The sequence below is a fragment of the Bidens hawaiensis genome, unplaced genomic scaffold, assembly GCF_021521415.1.
Source record: "Bidens hawaiensis isolate Kalapana, Puna unplaced genomic scaffold, B.hawaiensis_p1.1 tig00028528_1, whole genome shotgun sequence".
NCBI classification, from domain to species: domain Eukaryota; kingdom Viridiplantae; phylum Streptophyta; class Magnoliopsida; order Asterales; family Asteraceae; genus Bidens; species Bidens hawaiensis.
The window spans coordinates 237,061-254,366 of NW_027505121.1; the positions used below are offsets into that span (position 1 = coordinate 237,061).

At 35.2% G+C, this 17,306-nt stretch overlaps 1 protein-coding gene across 1 annotated transcript; it reads right to left on the reverse strand.

Annotated features, from left to right (window-relative positions):
• Nucleotides 1-10,237: 10,237 nt before the first annotated feature.
• Nucleotides 10,238-16,689, reverse strand: LOC143610865 (uncharacterized). The gene is made up of 13 exons (XM_077085225.1): nucleotides 16,607-16,689; nucleotides 16,472-16,529; nucleotides 15,127-15,216; nucleotides 14,456-14,533; nucleotides 14,265-14,339; nucleotides 14,123-14,175; nucleotides 11,436-11,586; nucleotides 11,226-11,336; nucleotides 11,030-11,156; nucleotides 10,836-10,936; nucleotides 10,618-10,756; nucleotides 10,484-10,536; nucleotides 10,238-10,333 (listed from the first exon to the last, which is right to left on the reverse strand). The coding sequence occupies exons 1-13, from the start codon at nucleotides 16,687-16,689 to the stop codon at nucleotides 10,253-10,255; spliced, it is 1,200 nt and encodes a 399-aa protein (XP_076941340.1). The 3' UTR covers nucleotides 10,238-10,252.
• Nucleotides 16,690-17,306: the final 617 nt, after the last annotated feature.

A 17,306-nucleotide genomic window follows, 5' to 3' on the forward strand; every position in this document is an offset into this window, starting at 1 on the left:
GCTTCATCGGAAAAGCTGCACCGCTAGAGGTTCCCTAGTTGGAAAAGCTAAGACCGCCGGTTCAGTTCGGGTTTCACAAACCCTAGAACAATGGGTAGCAGTGGATTTCCATATGGTAGCCACTTCATCTTAAATTTGTGGCCCACTGGTGGCTGTCGGATCTGAGCATCGCCGGAGAATTAGGGGGGTAGTGTTGGTTCTTGGTCGTGATTGGTGATGTTGCAGCTAGGAAGCAGATAGAGGAACAAAAGAAAAAGAAAGAAAGAAAAAGAAAGAAGAAGAGAGAGAGAGTTAGGTAGAGAGAGAGAGTTTATTAAAATGAACACACTGCCCTCATGTGCAAGGCACATGATCAGATTAAACAAAAAAATTTAACTGGGTTAGTGACAAAGGACGAAACATGAAAGGAATTTGAAACATGAAATACGTCTTCTGCCATTTCTTTCATTAAAGGATGTCAAATGAAAATCAGGTTAAACGTAAAGGACATCTTTTGTCATTTTGTCTAATAAAAAACATCAACCCATGGTTTCAAACCACGGCTTGACTATCAAAACCACCTCACTCACGAAAAGCAGTATTAGGTTGTTATTTTGGGTGCAATCCGTGGTTTCAAACCACGGTTTGTATTATTTTAATCATACTTTATTGTTTTATGAAATTTCATCTAACGTACCAGAGGAAAAAAAGAAAAGGCAACCCGTGGTTTCAAACCACGGTTACACCATTTGTGAAAAAAGTAAAAAAACATACCACTTTTGAAACAACTTTTCTAACACTATTTTTGAAAAAAAATTCACACATTGTGACATTGTTCCGGGTCCTTAGGCTACAGGTGCATATTCAACTAGTCATGTATGCAAGTGTAATTATCATGTGTGTTGCCACAAAAATAACCATGTGCTTATAATTATTTGAGATCTCTTCATCATCTAACGATACCAGCCTTATTCACTTGTCAATTGTTGCTTCCACTAGTTACATTTCAAAACACTACCAAACAGGTTATCCTCACGAATTGGCGGGTTAAACCCAACACGGATATAGGAATATAGGAATTTTGCATGAATTCAAGTACGACTCGTGTATTAGGAGCCCATGAATTCGATCAATGAAGCAAACATGCAATGTTTATTTCAATCTTGGTTCTTGAACAATTGCCTGGATTAATCTCTGAATCGTGAATCACTTTCAGATAAACATATTTACGGATTACACGCAATGATTTATCGGATCACGCAATGATTTATCGGATAAGACAGAGTTTTTTCTGTAGATGGAATTGAATTTTGATGATTCTATAAATGTAATGAAGAACCAGAGAAGAGTAACTGTCTCTTCTGTTCTATCTATTCGATCAAGTAAGGGAATCCCACATAATGAAACCATCAACCTATAAAAACTGATTCCCATATCTCTTATCCCACATAAGCCCAAATATTTAATTACAAGCCCACATAACATTATACTTAAGCCAAAGTATAGCCACATAATAAATTCAAATAACATTTAGAATTAAATTGAGCTCGCACTCCTGCGTCACCTAACTTGATTAATCTCTAACATTATTTCCTCGATCGACAAGTTAATTCAATAACACTAAAATAACCAACAGTTTTAACCCAAACTTCTTATATAATGTTTTACATATTACTACACTGCATTTAAAAATCGACATCATTTCTAACTTCTGCATTTTGACATAAAAAATACCTGTAACATTATTCAAATAAACGGGTCAACACACAAAAGTTAGTCAATTACCGACCCATTTAGCTAAATTTATTCACATTTTATCCTGAAACCAATCCAACCCCATATATATTATATACTGTTCTAAGTAAACACTAATTAAACTAGTACTTATAAAGCATATCGTTCTAGATGTATTAAATGTTGTTTCAACATAACTCAAGACAACTATATCTGTAGCACAATATTCCTGTCCCGGTGTTTATGTACAACTGTGAATGCATTGGTACAATTCCAATCAAGAATAATCTGAAACATATGCCAAAATATTAAACAAAAAAGAGTGAAATCTAATTCTACATGATTTAATGATGATTCAAGCCCTGTAGCAGATTGAGGTTGAGAAGACCTCAGATGCACCAAAACAGGGGGAGAATGATGAAGAAGCATATGCTCTTATGATGATAATTGAAACCTATAATGAGGCCAGTGATGAAAGTGCAGGTGTTGGAACATCAAATGCTCTAAATTTGTAAACAAAGAATATAATGAGCAAGAAGTAGAAGAAAATGTGAATATAAGACAGGCATTCCATGAGGGGGAGTTTGAAGCTAAAGAAGAAACCCCATAACAAATTGAGAAAAGAAAACAAAAAGGAAAAGGGGTTGCTCAGTCTGAAGAAGATCTTCACCCCAAGGCTACTCCAAGAGTAGTATCTGGTGATGAAATTTTGGAAACAAATGAAGTAAATGATCCAGATATAGCTGAGGTGGAATCTGTTAAAACTGAAATGGAGATCATGGATGAAGAAAGGGCTAGCTATTGAAGAAGAAGAGGAGGAAATTCCTCAGGAGTTGCTGAAGACTTTAATTGAAATGAAAAAGAAATATGAAGAGGAAGAAAGATTGAGGAAATTGGCTAATAAGACTATAGGGGCTGCCATGGAATAAGTAAAGAAGAGTCAATCTGAAATTCCTCAAACTGAAACAAGTCCTGCAATACCAGAACAACATGAAAAATCAGAAGGACTTAGTTTTGGATTACTTACAAAATTAGTTGTCTTGAGAATTTATAATAATATTCTGAAGAATCCAGAGAGACATGATCCTGAACTAGTGGCTGCTGCAAGAAAGACACAAAAAGAAATACAAAATAGAAGCAGTGAGCAGACTGAAAACCTATCTGAACCAAGAATTGAAGAAATAGTTGATGATGAGCCTGTTGAAGAGGTCACTGAACCAACTGTCATTGAACCAATTATGATTGAAGAACCTGAGCCTGAGGCTAGAAAGTCAGTTAAAAGAAAAGATACTTCAGAGAAAGAGACTCCTAGGGCCAAAAGGCAAAAATCAGTCAAGAAAGTCTACACAAGGAGTGATAAGCCTAAGGTTGTTGATAAGAATAAGATTGTTGATGAGCCACAAGTCAGTCAAACTGAAGAACCTATGATTGAGGCTCTACAAGACTTAGATGAGCATGCAGATGACCATGCAGAAGTTGAGGAAGATGAAGAGAGGCTAAAGAGTGATCTAAAGATCATATTCCTTATTCAATGTGGACTGAATTTCGAAAATCTTAAGAGAATGACTGAGCAGTTAGCCGAGTTAAAAGCCAAAGAAAAGAAAGAAAGGCTAGAAAAGGAAGAGAAAAGAGATCATGAAAAGAAAGCCTATCTTTTAAGCCTGGATTATGAAGAAAGACATGTAGAGATGATGACAAGGGAAAGTAGAACAGAAGCAGCAGAGGAATGGAGAAGAAGAGATTCACAAAGAGCCTTCCTTTTAAAAGCTGGACATCCTCCCTCTTACTTAAATCGTCAATCGTTTGAAGTTTTTGACAAAATGTACAGAAATGCTATTGTTGATGATACTTCAAAATTTGTACAAGAAGTAAGAAGAAAATATGCACAAGGAAAGAAAGAATATGAAGATCTAAAAAAGAAACATAAAGATATCAAATTCTTAGAAGTGCATGGATATAAGTATGACTCAGTAAAAGACTTAACCGTTGATGAATTGAAGAGAAAGGTAAAGATGGTGAAGGACTCACACAAAGACGAAAAATGTGCTATGGATTGTAAAAGAAAAATGAAAGAAAAAGAGAAACAAGATAAGGAGAAAGTAGAGGCTGAGAAGAGAAAAGCTGAGGCAGTGGAATGGTTCAAAGATCCTGATAGAGTGAAGACCTTGAAGGATATACTATTAAAGAAGGGGATCACAGAGACTGAATTTGACAGCCTGCCTCATGAACAAATTCTGGACATTTATCATAGAGAGCAGAGGCGATGAAGAATCTAAAAGAAAGCATGGGAAGATAATATCTACAACAAGGTTTAGGGGACTTGTTGTTAGACCTGAAGTTGAAATGCAGCAAGCTTCATAACTGAATATGGTCAAGAGACACACTTGTATTTTGACATAAGATCAAGAACTCTGAGAGTCATAACTAAAAATGGTCAAGAAACAAAAATAATATTCAAGAGTGACTTCAGAAGCTTCACCAGAGAACAATTAGAAAGAATGGCACAGCTGGAGCTTTATGACAATCAAGACAGGAGCAGAAAAGCTTGCCAACAAAGAAATGATCTCTCTAAGTACCTAAAAGAACAATTTGAAAAGGGATTTCCATTCCTTAACCAAAAGCAAAGAGAATCATATATAGAAGCAGAGAAGGAGAGGAGGAAGAGAAAGTTAGAGATGTCAAATTATCAGAGCTCTCCCTCTGGGAAACCAAAGGAAAGAAAACACAACAGGATAGAGGCTTAAGCTCTGTGAGAAGAACATTGAGAGAAAGTCTGGCTATGAAAAGAGAGATGGAAGTGCCAAATTCTGAAGTGCAACAAGATTGACAAATTGTTCATCTTACTTATAATAGGCAAAGTGACTCTGTAACTCTTAGAAACTCTCATGGACGAACCATAGCTGTTGTTGAGCATGATGCAGAGTTGCAATTCATACACATCCAGGATCTTCAGGACATTATCAATGTAGATGTTCCTATAGATTCTGATGATGGTGTAGAATTAGAGATGTTTAAATAAAGGGCTGCAGCAGTAAGACTAGACAAGATACAAGAAGCTGAAAGGAGCCAAGGCTGATTATCCTTGTTTATCTTTTTGCATTTTATGTTTTGTGTGTTTTGATTTTGTAATTTGAATGAAATGTAAATTTGATATGTAATGCCCAAGTGGCAGAATTCCCATTTTGTAATGTAATGACTTTTGCTTAAATTAACTATCTTTAGAAAATTGATACATTTGTAGCTATATGCAGGTATGTTTTGGTGCATATGAGCTAGTTCCAATCTAGGGGAGATTGTTGAGTCGGATATTCACAAAGGAAGATTGGACTCTTCTCAACCTCCTCAAGGAATCGGCTAAGTATGGACTCCGAGCAAGCTTGGACCTTCAAGCATGGTTTTACTACCTCGAGCACGATGTATTATGGCTATAATACTATCTTCTGGAAATTACTCTAAGTGTTGAAGGCTTCGAGCAAGCTACACTTCATCAAGCAAGAATATTCTTCATCGAGTATGGATTGCCAATCGAGCAAACATCTTGAGTTATCCAGCTTAAACCAAGTGTTCCGAGCACACTGGTGGATCGAGCATGGATACAATAAAGAAAGATATCAAATGTTCTAAGTATGCTGAAGATTGTTCTCAATAAGTCACCAAGGTAGGATTGAAGATATCTAGAAGAACAGGGCCTATAAATAGTGTCCTAGGTTTCCATTTATTAAGAGGGTGGATAAGGCACAGAATACAAGAGCACAAACACCTGAGCAAATATTCCTTTTGTGTATTCTCGTACCGCCGCCACCTTCACAAAACTCTAGACATTCCTTTCACCAAATCACTGTTCCATTAATGATATATTTAATATAGTGAATCTTTGTCTTTGAATATTGTTCTTACTGGTTATCTATTGTTATTCATGCCTTTATTCACATCCCTTGAATATACTGATTCCGCCGGAATATTCAAGAGGCCTTTGGGTTTATTAGATCTGGTTTGTTCTTGTTAACCTACTAAGGTTTGCACTAGGTCCGGTCCTGACAGGTACGGTGGGAAAATCATATTGGTTCATATTTATAGCCAAATGTGATGGTTGGTATTGCATATATTCTTGACAAACTTATAAGTCCCATATATTGTGTCGCCACATTTGAAATGGCTCAAAATACTGAGATTGATCAGGATGTCTTTCTATTAAATTTCTCACGTCTCTGTAAACTTGGAACATCCCTTCACCCTGCAATATACAACAAAAATCAGATAAACATTAGCTATTTTGTAAAACAACGAAATAAGATGTCAAATACAAAATTATATACAAGAAACAACACACCAATAGTTCAAATCTACCGCTGTGATTTTGTAAGGTTTCTGCTTGTCTAGGGTTAGAAATATAAAATACGGCTCGAGCCATGAACCATGTCATATATTCTTCACTACTCACACTTGTATCACATGGTATACCCTTTACAACATTGTTTAACCTCCCTTGCCACATTTCAACATAAATTAAGTGTTCCATTTTTCGAATCCTTTGCTTGTCCTTTCTAGTTGACTTTGTGCATTCTCATGTTTTTTTTTTTTTGTTAAAGATCAAATTTACAAACCATTCCAAATTGTCGCATAACCCTTCTTGGTAAATGCGGTTCGAACAACTTCCCAAAATATGAGAGCCGTACTCCAACTATCTTTTACACTTAAACAACTGTTCGGAAGAAGGTCTTCTACTTGAAAATACGACATCCAATTAAACTGTTAATAAAATTAAATTATATTAACACAATCACAATATGAATAAAGTTTATATGCATATACAATTTTGAATACCTCGTATATTTGTAAAGATTGTAACTGTGAACGGTAGTGGGAGAGCGCATGATTTTATGTTTCACGAAAACTTAAAGGAGAATTCCACCTGATAAATAGTAAAAGAATCTAAAAGTGTGAGAGCTCTAAAAATAGAAAAAAAAAACACTGATTATTTTAATAAATACCTTCAACCGTATGCTTTGCCACTTTGATATTCCATTGAGCGTGTTGGTGAAATAGGACTTATTCTCTCCCACGCCCATAATTGCAACAACATAGTCGGGCCATAAATCTCTATTGCTCTAGAAGATGCTCCTTTGCATAAATTTTTGAAAAGGTATGCAAGCACCGCGCTTCCCCAGCTAAGCCGTCCACATTCATCTAAATCTCGTAAATGACTTAAATAATAGAAAAATATGTTGCTACTCAAAGAATCGGGAAACAAAGTACCACCTAATAAGTGTAGTATATGCACTCTTGCTCGCCTAACACAATCGTCTTCTGATGCATCCTCTGGAAAATCATTTCCTAGTTCAGCTGTAAGAAGAGTTAACCTTAATGTTTTATTTTTAAAATCATTTTCTTCAGCATGCAAGCCTAATAGTTCATCACACAAATAATGTTGCTCGGGAAATGTTAATCTAGAATCCCTACCAGAAACAACCTTGTCTCCAATCGACAGACCCCATAAAGCTTGTATGTCTTCTAGGGTTATTGTGGCCTCCCCAAACTTGAAGTGAAATGTGTGTGCTTTCGGACGCCATTTCTCAACTAACGTTGTTATAAGATGATTATCAACCATTTTGTAACCGTATTCAATAACATCGCCAAAACCAGCAACACGTACGTGGTGCACAACATTCTTCGATATAGGTTTACGTTTCATACGTTCCCATAATTTTTTATTGCCACGATGAACTGTTAGGGTTCTTGACTGAAATTGTTACTATGGAACAAATTGTAGGCTCAGTGATTTTCACCTAAAAATAACAAATCAAAATTACTTGGACCAGGATATACTCGTGGATTCATTTTCTAATCTCACAACACAGGTTATGAAGCTCCTAACAAATTAATTGAAGAAATGATAGGATGGCTTTGATGAGAATACCAAAATCAACTTCTATATATATAAAAGAATCGGTCAATTGAAACTTTAAGTTCACGGATTGATTATACAATTGTAATATCACTTCAATGGGGAAAAAACAAAAGCATCAATATCACATGTAAACAATATTGAATGTTAAAAAAAATCAAACAGCGGTCTTGAACCAAGGGTTGTCTAAAAAACAAGAAGGTACATATGAGCATTATGCACTTAACAACAAAAATAATAAAAAACATCAAACCATGGTTTCAAACCACGGCTTGACTATCAAAACCACCTCACTCACGAAAAGCGGTATTAGGTTGTTATTTTGGGTGCAATCCGTGGTTTCAAACCACAGTTTGTATTATTTTAATCATAATTTATTGTTTTCTAAATTTCATCTGAAGTATTTGAGAAAAAAAAGGGCAAACCGTGGTTTCAAACCATGGTTACACCATTTGTGCAAAAACTTTAAAAAAATGCCCAACTTATATAAATGTTCGTGTTTGAATATTATTGGCTAAACATCGACCAAATTATTTAATAAAGTCTTCCGTTGTTAAATTAAGGTTTTTGGGGGTGTGACAACATAGTCGTGCCATAAATCTCTATAGCTTTAGAAGATGCTCCTTTGCATAAATTTTTGAAAAGGTATGCAAGCACCGCGCTTGCCCAGTTAAGCCGTCCACATTCATTTAAATCTCATAAATGACTTAGATAATGGAAAAATACGCTACTACTCGAAGAATCGGAAACAAAGTACCACCTAATAAGTGTAGTATATACACTGTTTGCTCGCCTAACACAATCGTCTTCCAATGCGTCCTCCAGAAAATCATATCCTAGTTCAGCTGCAAGACGAGTTAACCTTAATTTTTTATTTTTAAAATCATTTTCTTCAACATGCAAGCCTAATAGTTCATTACACAAATACTTTTGCTTGGGAAATGTTAATCTAGTATCCCTACCAGAAACAATCTCGTCTCCAATCGCAGACCCCATAAAACTTGTACGTCTTCTAAGGTTATTGTGGTCTCCCCAAACTTGAAGTGAAATGTGTGTGTTTCCGGACGCCACTTCTTAACCAACGCGGTTACAAGATGATTATCAATCATTTTGTAGTTGTATTCAATAACACCGCCAAAACCCTTAACACACATCTGACGCATGGCATTCTCCGGTATAGGTTTACGTCTAATGTCTAATGCATTCCTAGAATTTTTGATCGCCACGACGAATTGTTAAGGGTTCTTGACTGAAATTGTTATTATGGAACAAATGGTAGGCTCGGTGCCTAAAAATAACAAATCAGAATTACTTGGACCAAGAAATACTTGTGGATTCATTTTCTAATCTCACAACACAAGTTATGAAGCACCTAATAAATCAATTGAAGAAATGATAGAATGGCTTTGACGAGAATACTAAAATCAACTTCCATATATATACATAAGAATCTTTCAATTGAAAATTTAAAGTTGGATTGATTATACAATTGTAATGTCATTTTATTGGAGAAAAAATAAAAGCATTAATATCACATGTGAACAATACTGGATGTTAAAAAAAAACACTCAAACCGTGGTCTTGAACCACGGGTCGTCTAAAAAACAAAAAGGTGCATGTGAACATTTTGCACTTAACAAAAAAAATAAGAATAAAAAACATCAAACCGTGGTCAAACAACGACTTGACTATCAAAACACCTCCTTCACGAAAAGCAGTATTAGGTTGTTATTTTGGGTGCATTCCGTGGTTTCAAACCACAGTTTGTATTATTTTAATCATATTTTACTATTTCTGAAATTTCATCTGACGTACTTGAGAAAAAGAAAAAGACAAACCGTGGTTTAAAACCACGGTTACACCATTTGTGAAAAAACTTAAAAAGGCATGAAGCTTTTGAAACAACTTTTCTAAAAACACTATTTTTTGAAAAAAAAAATCACACATTGTGATATTGTTCCGGGTCCTTAGGCTACAGGTGCATATTGAACTAGTCATGTATGCAAGTGTAATTATTATGTGTTGCAACAAAAATACAAGCCTTATTCGCTTGCCAATTGTTGCTTCCACTGGTTACATTTCAAAGCACTACCAAACAGGTTGTCTTCACGAATTGGCGGGTTAAACCCAACACGGACATAGGAATACAGGAATTTTGCATGAACTCGAATACGACTCGTGTATTAGGAGCCCATGAACATAGCCCAGTTTTAACCCAAACTTCTTATATAACGTTTTACATATTACCACACTGCATTCAAAAATTGACATCATTTCTAACTTCTGCATTTTGGCATAAAAAATACCTGTAAACATTATTTAAATAAACAGGTCAACACACAAAAGTTAGTCAATTACTGACCCATTTAGCAAAATTTATTCACATGTTTATCCTGAAACCAATCCAACCCCATATCTATTATATATACTGTTCTAAATAAACACTAATTATACTAGTACTTATAAAACATATCGATCCAGATGTATTAAATGTTGTTTCAACTCAAGACAATTTCCCATCAGGAAACGCTACATCTGTAGCACAATATTCCCGTCCCGGTGTTATGTACAACTGTGAATGCATTGATACAATTCCAATCAACAATAAACTGAAACATAATTGTGAAATTGTTACTATGCAAAAGCCGCTAAACGAGGATCCGTGACGTGTGGAAGACCAGCACGGGCTCCTAAAGCCCGACATGCCAAAGCTGCCTGTAATCATTCATACAGAAGAAAAAAGACTGATGAAAACACCTTTATATGTAGATATTGAACATTGTGTAATACCGTAATATATAGGAATTGAACGTTGTGTCATACTGTAATATACAGAAATTGAACCATAAACTTATATGTACTAACCACTTGAGCTGCAAAAGGTAACATCTGTTCTGGTGGCTTGTTGGTGCAAATGCCTACAAATTGCATACGAACAATTAAAAAAATAATTTATGAATTTCTAAAACGAATTGGCTGTATAACTTATGAATACGCACCATACAAGACAGCTCCTATAAACGCATCCCCAGCACCTGTTGTATCCACGAGCTCCGACTGTGGTATCTTTTCAGCTGTACCCAAAAATAATTTCCCACGCACGGTCCCAACTCCCTTTGCTTGCAAATTTGTAACATCCTGAAACAGAAAGTAAATTGTAAAACAGCCATTATCGTTATAATTATTATTAATACTATTATCGTTTAAATGTAACTACCGATGAAATGCACGATGGGACAGGTGTGCTACTGTCAGATTGGCGCTTTAACTTCTCTACTAAATCATCTACATCTATTTTTTCCGCTTGAACACTCTCTCCTGCAAGTGAAATTTATATAAAAACTTGTGTTATACAACTGATACTGTAATGAATATTGGTTTGCTACCAATTATAATAAATTATATACACACCTTCCATGCTTCTCTGAAGCATTATACAACCATCTGCACCTAAAGTGACAATCACAAACTTGACCTTAGGTAGCCTTAAAAGCATTGAAACAAGTGCACTTGGAACTGATGGAGCTCCAGTCCATGTCTGTAATAGTAAAAATGAAAACAATTAAAAGTAAATACAAAAGTACAAATGTAAGTATCATTAACTTACTTGAGGAAATTTTGCAGAACACACAACATAATCTGATAACTTTAGAAGATCATCCAGCCCTTCTCTTGGTCTTTCAGCATCAATTAAAATAGGTATTTTTCTTCGGTTTGCCTGCACTGGTGAAATTGAACATGGATGGTTCATTTCTATTTGAATAAAAACTATTTAAATAGACAAACTTAAAAATATGAAATATCACCTAATATTTACCTCATGTGCAAAAAGTAGAGCAGTTTCAGGCAAGCGTACATCAAAATAAATAAGTTGTACTCCGGACAATGCAGCTAATAAAGCTGAATTGGGAATGTCATCGGGAACCATTGGAGGTGAGCCTGGAGTGTGAATGCACGTTCGAGTTTTCCTAAAACATATAAACCATTCCATAAATGAAAACACACTAAGTGTTGAAACAGTTTATGAAAACTACTTGCGTAAAGTGCCAAATTCGTCCTTAAGGTTTGATGGTTTTTGCGACTTTAGTCCAAATAGTTTATTTTGTGCAACTGGGCCATTAAGGTTTTCCAATCCTTGTCATTTACGTCCAAGTAACTAACTTCGTTAGTTTTTTAATGTTAAATGAGGGGTAAAACGGTCTTTTTATATATTTATTAAGAAAGAAAATTAAAACAGTATATTATTATTATTATTATAAAAAATATAATATAAAAATCTGAGAAGATTGGGGTCATCACCCCTGTACTTCCAATACTTTTTGCAGACCCCCACCGCAGCCCACTCGATTTTCCGGCGATCATCAGTCATCACCATCACCCAAAGTCAAGGTTCGATATGTAGCAAAATTATATCCTCTCCTTCCACACACAAATGGGCCTCACCCATCACTTTGAATATGCTCAAGGATTGAGTTGCTCTCGGCTAGCAGATCTGGCTACGCCGGAGAAACACGCAAAATATGTGTTGCCGGAAAATGCCCGGATCTGAGCTGCTTCAATGGTAGCCCCAATAAGAAGAAACCCCAAATTAGAATATGCAATCCAGGATCTTTTGATTAACACGAAACCAGCCTCGGTCATAATAGGTAAAGATTTTCCAAAATCAAGCCAAACACTTCCAATCTGGTGGCAATTGCGAGGGAGGCGTTCACCGGTGGCGAAATCTGAGCGCCGGAGGAAGTGGTGGCACTTGGTGTTGATGCTCAAATCTGGCGATGGTGGTTGCTAAAGCGAGTTTCGGGGGTGACCATGGCCGGCTTTGGGAGGAGGAAGAGGAAGAAAGGAATGCAGGTGCTTTTTGTTTATTTAAATGGAAAGCACTCAAGGAGTGCAGATGTTAGGGTAGAAGGAGGTGAAGAGGAAAGGATGGATCTATCCCTTATCTACCCCTGACTTAACAGTATAATTTAACGAGTTAGTGAGTTGGACGTAAATGGCAAGAGATGAGAAACCTCAATGGTTCAGTTGTAAAAAAAAAACTATTTAGACTAAAGTCGCAAAAATGACCAAACCTCATGGACGATTTTGGCACTTTACTCAAACTACTCGAATATTTTATTTAGAGTTAATGGCCATTTTCGTCCCTGTGGTTTGCTACTTTCGCCACTTCAGTCCAAAGTTTGAAATTTTGTCAATTTAGTCCTTATAGTTTTAAAAATTAGCCAATTACGTCCCCCCGTCTAACGGCAACCAACTATGCCGTTAGTTTAAGGGGTATTTTTGTCTTTCTCCTGTCTATTTTTAGTTAATGGTCATTTTCGTCCCTGTGATTTGATACCTTTGCTACTTCAGTCCAAAGTTTGAAATGTTGTCAATTTTATGTTTAATTAATTCAGTTTTTTTTTTGTCTATAACCCCTAAAAGCATAATCCAAGCCCAAAACCATCGAGCATCGACCAAAACAGGTCGACATTTACTCTGTCGACAACAATAATCATACCCCCCCCCCTCGTATTTAGTTTCTAGACATCTCCTAAACTCTCCCCCATGGTGGAATTCATTGGTAAAGTGGTCAGGGTAATTCCCTAAAACCCAACTATACCGAAAAAACTTAAATCGTTTATTTAATTAATGCATAATAGTTAGGGTTTAGAGATTAACATATCGTAGCAAACATCTGGGTTAAAATCAACATCAGGAGGTCGAATATCAGTATTTCCATGTTTACTCAAGAAATCGATACACTAGATCGCATGTGTGTTCTTCAAATCGTGGTGTTGTTCTTGAATTCTTCAAATTGACAACAACTCTAGGGTTGAATTCGATGAATTCAAGAACAATACCACGATTTGAAGAACACACGTGCAATTTAGGGCATCGATTTCTTGAGCAAGCATGGAAATGCGGGATATTTGATCTCCTGATGTTGATTTTGACCCAGATGTTTGCTACGATATGTTAATCTCTAAATCCTAACTATTATGCATTAAGCAAATAAACGATTTTAGTTTTTTCGGTATAGTTCGGTTTTAGAGAATTACCCTGACCACTTTACCAATCAATTCCATCATGGACTGAAGTAGCAAAAAAAAAACTGAATTAAATTAAACATAAAATTAACAAAATTTCAAACTTTGGACTGAAGTAGCAAAAGTATCAAACCACATGGACGAAGATGGCCATTAACTAAAAATAAACATGAGAAAGACAAAAATACCCCTTAAACTAACGGCATAGTTGGATGCCGTTAGACGGGGGGACGTAATTGGCTAATTTTTAAAACTATAAGGACTAAATTGACAAAATTTCAAATTTTGGACTGCAGTGGCGAAAGTAGCAAACCACATGGACGAAAATGGCCATTAACTCTTTTATTTAACACAAACTGCAAGATTAACAATGTTCAACATAGGAACAAGTTCATAATGGATTTCTGTTAGCAGAAAATAGTCAACAGTCAAATATATCTTTCACGGGAGTAACTAAATGAGAAGAGATGCAAACGTTTGATTGTCCACAATCACGTAGGTAAATGGTGAATTTCCCTCTTCAGAAACCTGAAAACAGAAAATTGTAAGTTAATGTATGCAAAAGAATTCGCAAAAACGTTAAAAAAAAAGATTGTATATGTATACATGCTCATTACCACAAAAAAAGATACATCTACACCATCAGCTTTTAATTCTTCCAATATTCCTCTCCCTTGAGCATCATTGGCAACCTGATAATGTAATAATGAGAAGTTGATAACATCAAAAACCTTCTTAATAGCTAAGTGAAGAAACTCAAATATGTACATAGTTTTAATGTCAATTTGTTAGCATACTGCATGCATACCTTGGATATTAACCTTGCGTTCAACCCTAAACGAGCTGCACAAGTTAGAGCATTTCCTGCATTACCACCTCCTTGTACCTATTAATGATAGTGTCGATTATATGATGGTAAAAAATTTGAAAGATATTCCGGTCACTTCTACAAAAATTATAGTAACAAGATGTACAATACAAATGGTAAGATTATATTAATAAATTTCATATTACGAAAGGGCCACTTTAAAAAACGACTAATCAAATTCCTTGCAATAATTGTTAATAAGAACTGGACCGATGATAACTGTAAATTCTCAATCAAATAGGAGCAGTAAACAGAAAGGGCAAGGAAAGAACAACATGATCACAAGGCAATTCTTTAATCATAGTGAGTAGGATAAGTTTGAGGTGTTGAGTGTTGGCATCTTCTATGCCACAGACAATAATTCATTGCATGGCTACAGAAAATATTTCACTCAATCTTCATATCTAAGTTTTAGACATCCAAATACAAAATTTTAATCAACAATTTTACATCAACTATATGAATGAACTCATGACCACTAAAAACCTCACAAATTTTTGATAGAAATGATCCACCTGATTCATAAACTATTGAATTCACTCCTAAAATTCATGCTATAATGAGACTGATAACCCAACTACAAACATATATTGATCATCTACAGTGAGTACCTTCAAACTGGTGCTACGGATCTTATCATCTGGATTAGGGAAAGCAGCCACAGTAGCCAAGAGATCCACCCCCACACCACCAAATCCAAGCTGTATTGTTTACAAACACACCATAGCGTTTTACTTTCAGTTATACATATCATCAATCGTCACCAGCGGTGTTCAACAAATTGGATATTCAAATTATTCTGATCAAACTATTTGAATTTTGGAACTTTGAAGCTGGATTCGAATTCAATTCAAATTCAAATTAAATTCAAAAAATTCAATTCGAATTCAAAATTCGATCCAATTCGAGTTTGTAGTTCGAATTCGAATCGATTTTGTATTGATTCAGTTCGTATTCAGCCAATAAAATAAATTATGTTAATTCTAATTTCGAAACTACTGCAAACTTGATTTTTTAACAACAAAAAATACAAGTTTATAAAACAAATAGACCATTCAAAGTTGCAAAACATCCAATACATCCTGCATAGTCATAAACTCATAGTGGAATCATCCATCAGACTCAAAGTGGTAACATCAAGTTAAATCTTCATAACAATTGACAAAAGTATTATGAATTAGCAACCATAACAATGAACTTCCAGCTTTTAGTTCTAAATTAAAAAAAAATGTATTATTCAAATTCAAATACCCAATTGAATCAAAAATCGCAAATCCGTATTCGATTACTGAAGTTAGGCCTGCAAACGAACAGATCGATCACGAACAAGGGCATGTTTGTGTTCGTTCATTTAACTTTGAATGAACACAAACGCGAACACTTAATCGAACACATAGTTTGTGTTAAAATGAACATTTTCATGTTCGTTTATTTAACTTCTAAAACAGTTCGTGAACATAAATGAACAGAGATAAAGAAACAAAAATGAACATATATAAACAAATGGAAATGAACACACTTAAACGAACACAAATGAACAAATATAAAACCATTAACTAGACGACTCTTCAAGATAAAATTTAATTATTTTCTATTAATATGTAAACGGACAGAAATGAACATAAATAAACAAACATATACAAACGTTCACAAACATAAATGAGCGAACGAAACATGCGTCCATGTTCGTTCGTCTAATTAAACAACCACAAATTTTTTGTTCATGTTCGTTTGTTTATTAAATAAACGAACTTCCAGCCGAACGGTTCACAAACAGTTCACTGAAGGTGCGGTTCGGTTCGTTTACGGGCCTAACAGAAGTCAATTCAAATCGAACAGAATTTCGAGTTTTTGGAGCCTATACACACACGTAATTTAGCTCGGGTGTAACTTGACCCAATTCTTCAACCTCAATCAAAATCACAATTTAAGTAAACAAGGCGGATAAATACGTACCACGACTGGAGTGTCAAGCTGCGTCACCGTCGCCGAGGACGACATTTTAGCCCTAAATCTGAACACACACGCATATCTAACAATTCATTAATAATAACAAAATCAAAATGAAATTGAATAAATAATACTGAAGACCTGGTTGTAGTGGTTACTGGACTGGAGGTGATACGCGATGGAAACGAGAGAAAGGAAGTGGTGGTGTGGAATGTGGCTGCCATACTTGTTGTGTCCACCACTTGAGTCCGGTGGCTACTGTTTATTATTATCTATTATTATGATGTTGCTTTAACACTTATAAACACATCATCCACATTACATCATCTAACATAAAAGAGTGGTTTCTATGAAAACCCAAAATTAGTTATTACTATATAAAACTAAATCATACACCAATCTAAATCTATGATGTGTTTGACTAACAAACAAACAGTTACTGAAAAAGTTATTCGACATGTTTATTGCTTTTCGTCCCATTATATGACAGGCCTGTCTCAGATCTCATACAGAACTCGATTGGCGTCTAGAAGTGTCAATAAGAGCACAAAATATTTATATATATAATTTCTTTTAACCTTAATTGGTGAATTTGGGTGAAAATGGCCAGGGAAAAAAAAACAATAAGGGCCCAAAAAGATATAAACAAGTCTATTGAACAATCTAATAAGATCTAAGCGCGATAATAAAGCATTACAATTAATGTCTATCTTTTGGGATTTTTTTTATCTAAAGGTCAATAGGCATTCGAAATCTTAGAGACAGCCCTATGATATAACATCTATGATATAACAATCTATGGTGTTCTTGGTTGATTGATATCATACGGATTGTATGATAT